The 1,265-nt window shown below is 43.0% G+C and overlaps 1 protein-coding gene across 3 annotated transcripts in view; it reads right to left on the bottom strand.

The window, feature by feature from the left end:
- wdr18 (WD repeat domain 18) overlaps positions 1-582 on the bottom strand; it is a 7,369-nt gene extending 6,787 nt beyond the window's left edge. For 2 of the 3 annotated variants that reach the window (XR_001776575.1, XM_017304557.1), the window contains exon 1: positions 312-582. Coding sequence is in view for 2 of the 3 variants with exons in the window: in XM_017304557.1 (XP_017160046.1) it covers positions 312-521 (210 nt within the window). In the remaining variant the exon portion in view is untranslated. The remainder of the gene's footprint in view (positions 1-311) is intronic. The other variant, XM_008406530.2, reaches the window with a different exon arrangement.
- Positions 583-1,265: the final 683 nt, after the last annotated feature.

Here is a 1,265-nt window from a genome sequence, read left to right on the forward strand (position 1 = left end):
AGACCAGATTCACATGTTCCTGTAGACCAGATTCACATGTTCCTATAGACCAGATTCACATGTTCCTATAGACCAGATTCACATGTTCCTATTGGATCAAAGAATCATCAGGTTCGGGTTCTGTCTAATTCCTCTCTGGAACCAAGCGGGATTTTTAAAATCCGGCTGATGTGGAACCGGGTTGGACTCTCCGGTGTCTGTCGGGATTCTGAGTTTTCGCGCTATACGAGTCTCGGTGTTCGGTGTGCTGGTCCGGGAACGCTTCGCAGGGCTGTTCGGCTCGGTTCGGCTCTGCTCGGCCGGGTCCTCACCTTCCTCTGGATCTCCCACACATTGATGAAGTTTTTCCCCAGCTGCGCGCTGAGCAGAAACTCCCCCCGCAGGACGGCGAGGCTCCGGGCCGCAGAGTTGCCTCCCCGGTAGGAGAGCAGGCTGGAGCCGCTGTGGAGGTCGAACACGGTGCAGTTCCAGAGCTGGGAGCCCGAATCGCTGCTGACTACCACCTCCAGAGGAGCCGCCATGTTGGCTTCGCGATCAACAAGACGGCGAGGCTCTTCGTTTTCTTCTTCTTTCTGATTTTCAATGGCGGGTGAAATCTAACGTTAAGGTACATTATCGCCATCTACTGGCTGGAGTGTGGACAGAGTAAATTCTCTTATTCTTAATGTCTCCACATCATATTTCCTAATTTCTTGTTTTAACTTTTCTCTACTTACCCTGGATCATTACATGCTGTACTGTCTCCATATCCATACCACACTCATAGCTACCTGTTGGATGTTTTCCTATCAAATGTAAAGTTTTATTTCATTCTGTGTCCAAGCCATAACCTTGTCATATGCTACTTGTTCCTTTTGATTTCCTCCAATTATTTCCATATTTCCTACTTTCTTCTGTATATAAAATAAATTACAATGTTTAGTTTCTTCCTCCCACAATTATTGCCATTCATAGTTAACTTTTCTCTTAATAATAGATTTTATTTCAGACTTACAATATGTTATTTCCATAATTTTACCTTGTTTTAAAGACATCTTAGCTAAATGATCTGCCATGTTGTTCCCTCAAAATCTTTAGGAGCAGTTGTCCACATAACCCTAATCTTTATTTGAGCTTGTGTCATTCTAAATATAATTTCATAAATCTCATATCAGCTCCATACGACTTTAATATGAGACATTTAAAAGGGACATTAGTGATGATAATGAATTTGAACATGTAAGAACTCTTTACCGCTAACATTTCCACTGTTTACACAGTAAATG

Source organism: Poecilia reticulata, linkage group LG4 (genome assembly GCF_000633615.1).
Source record: "Poecilia reticulata strain Guanapo linkage group LG4, Guppy_female_1.0+MT, whole genome shotgun sequence".
NCBI lineage: Eukaryota > Metazoa > Chordata > Actinopteri > Cyprinodontiformes > Poeciliidae > Poecilia > Poecilia reticulata.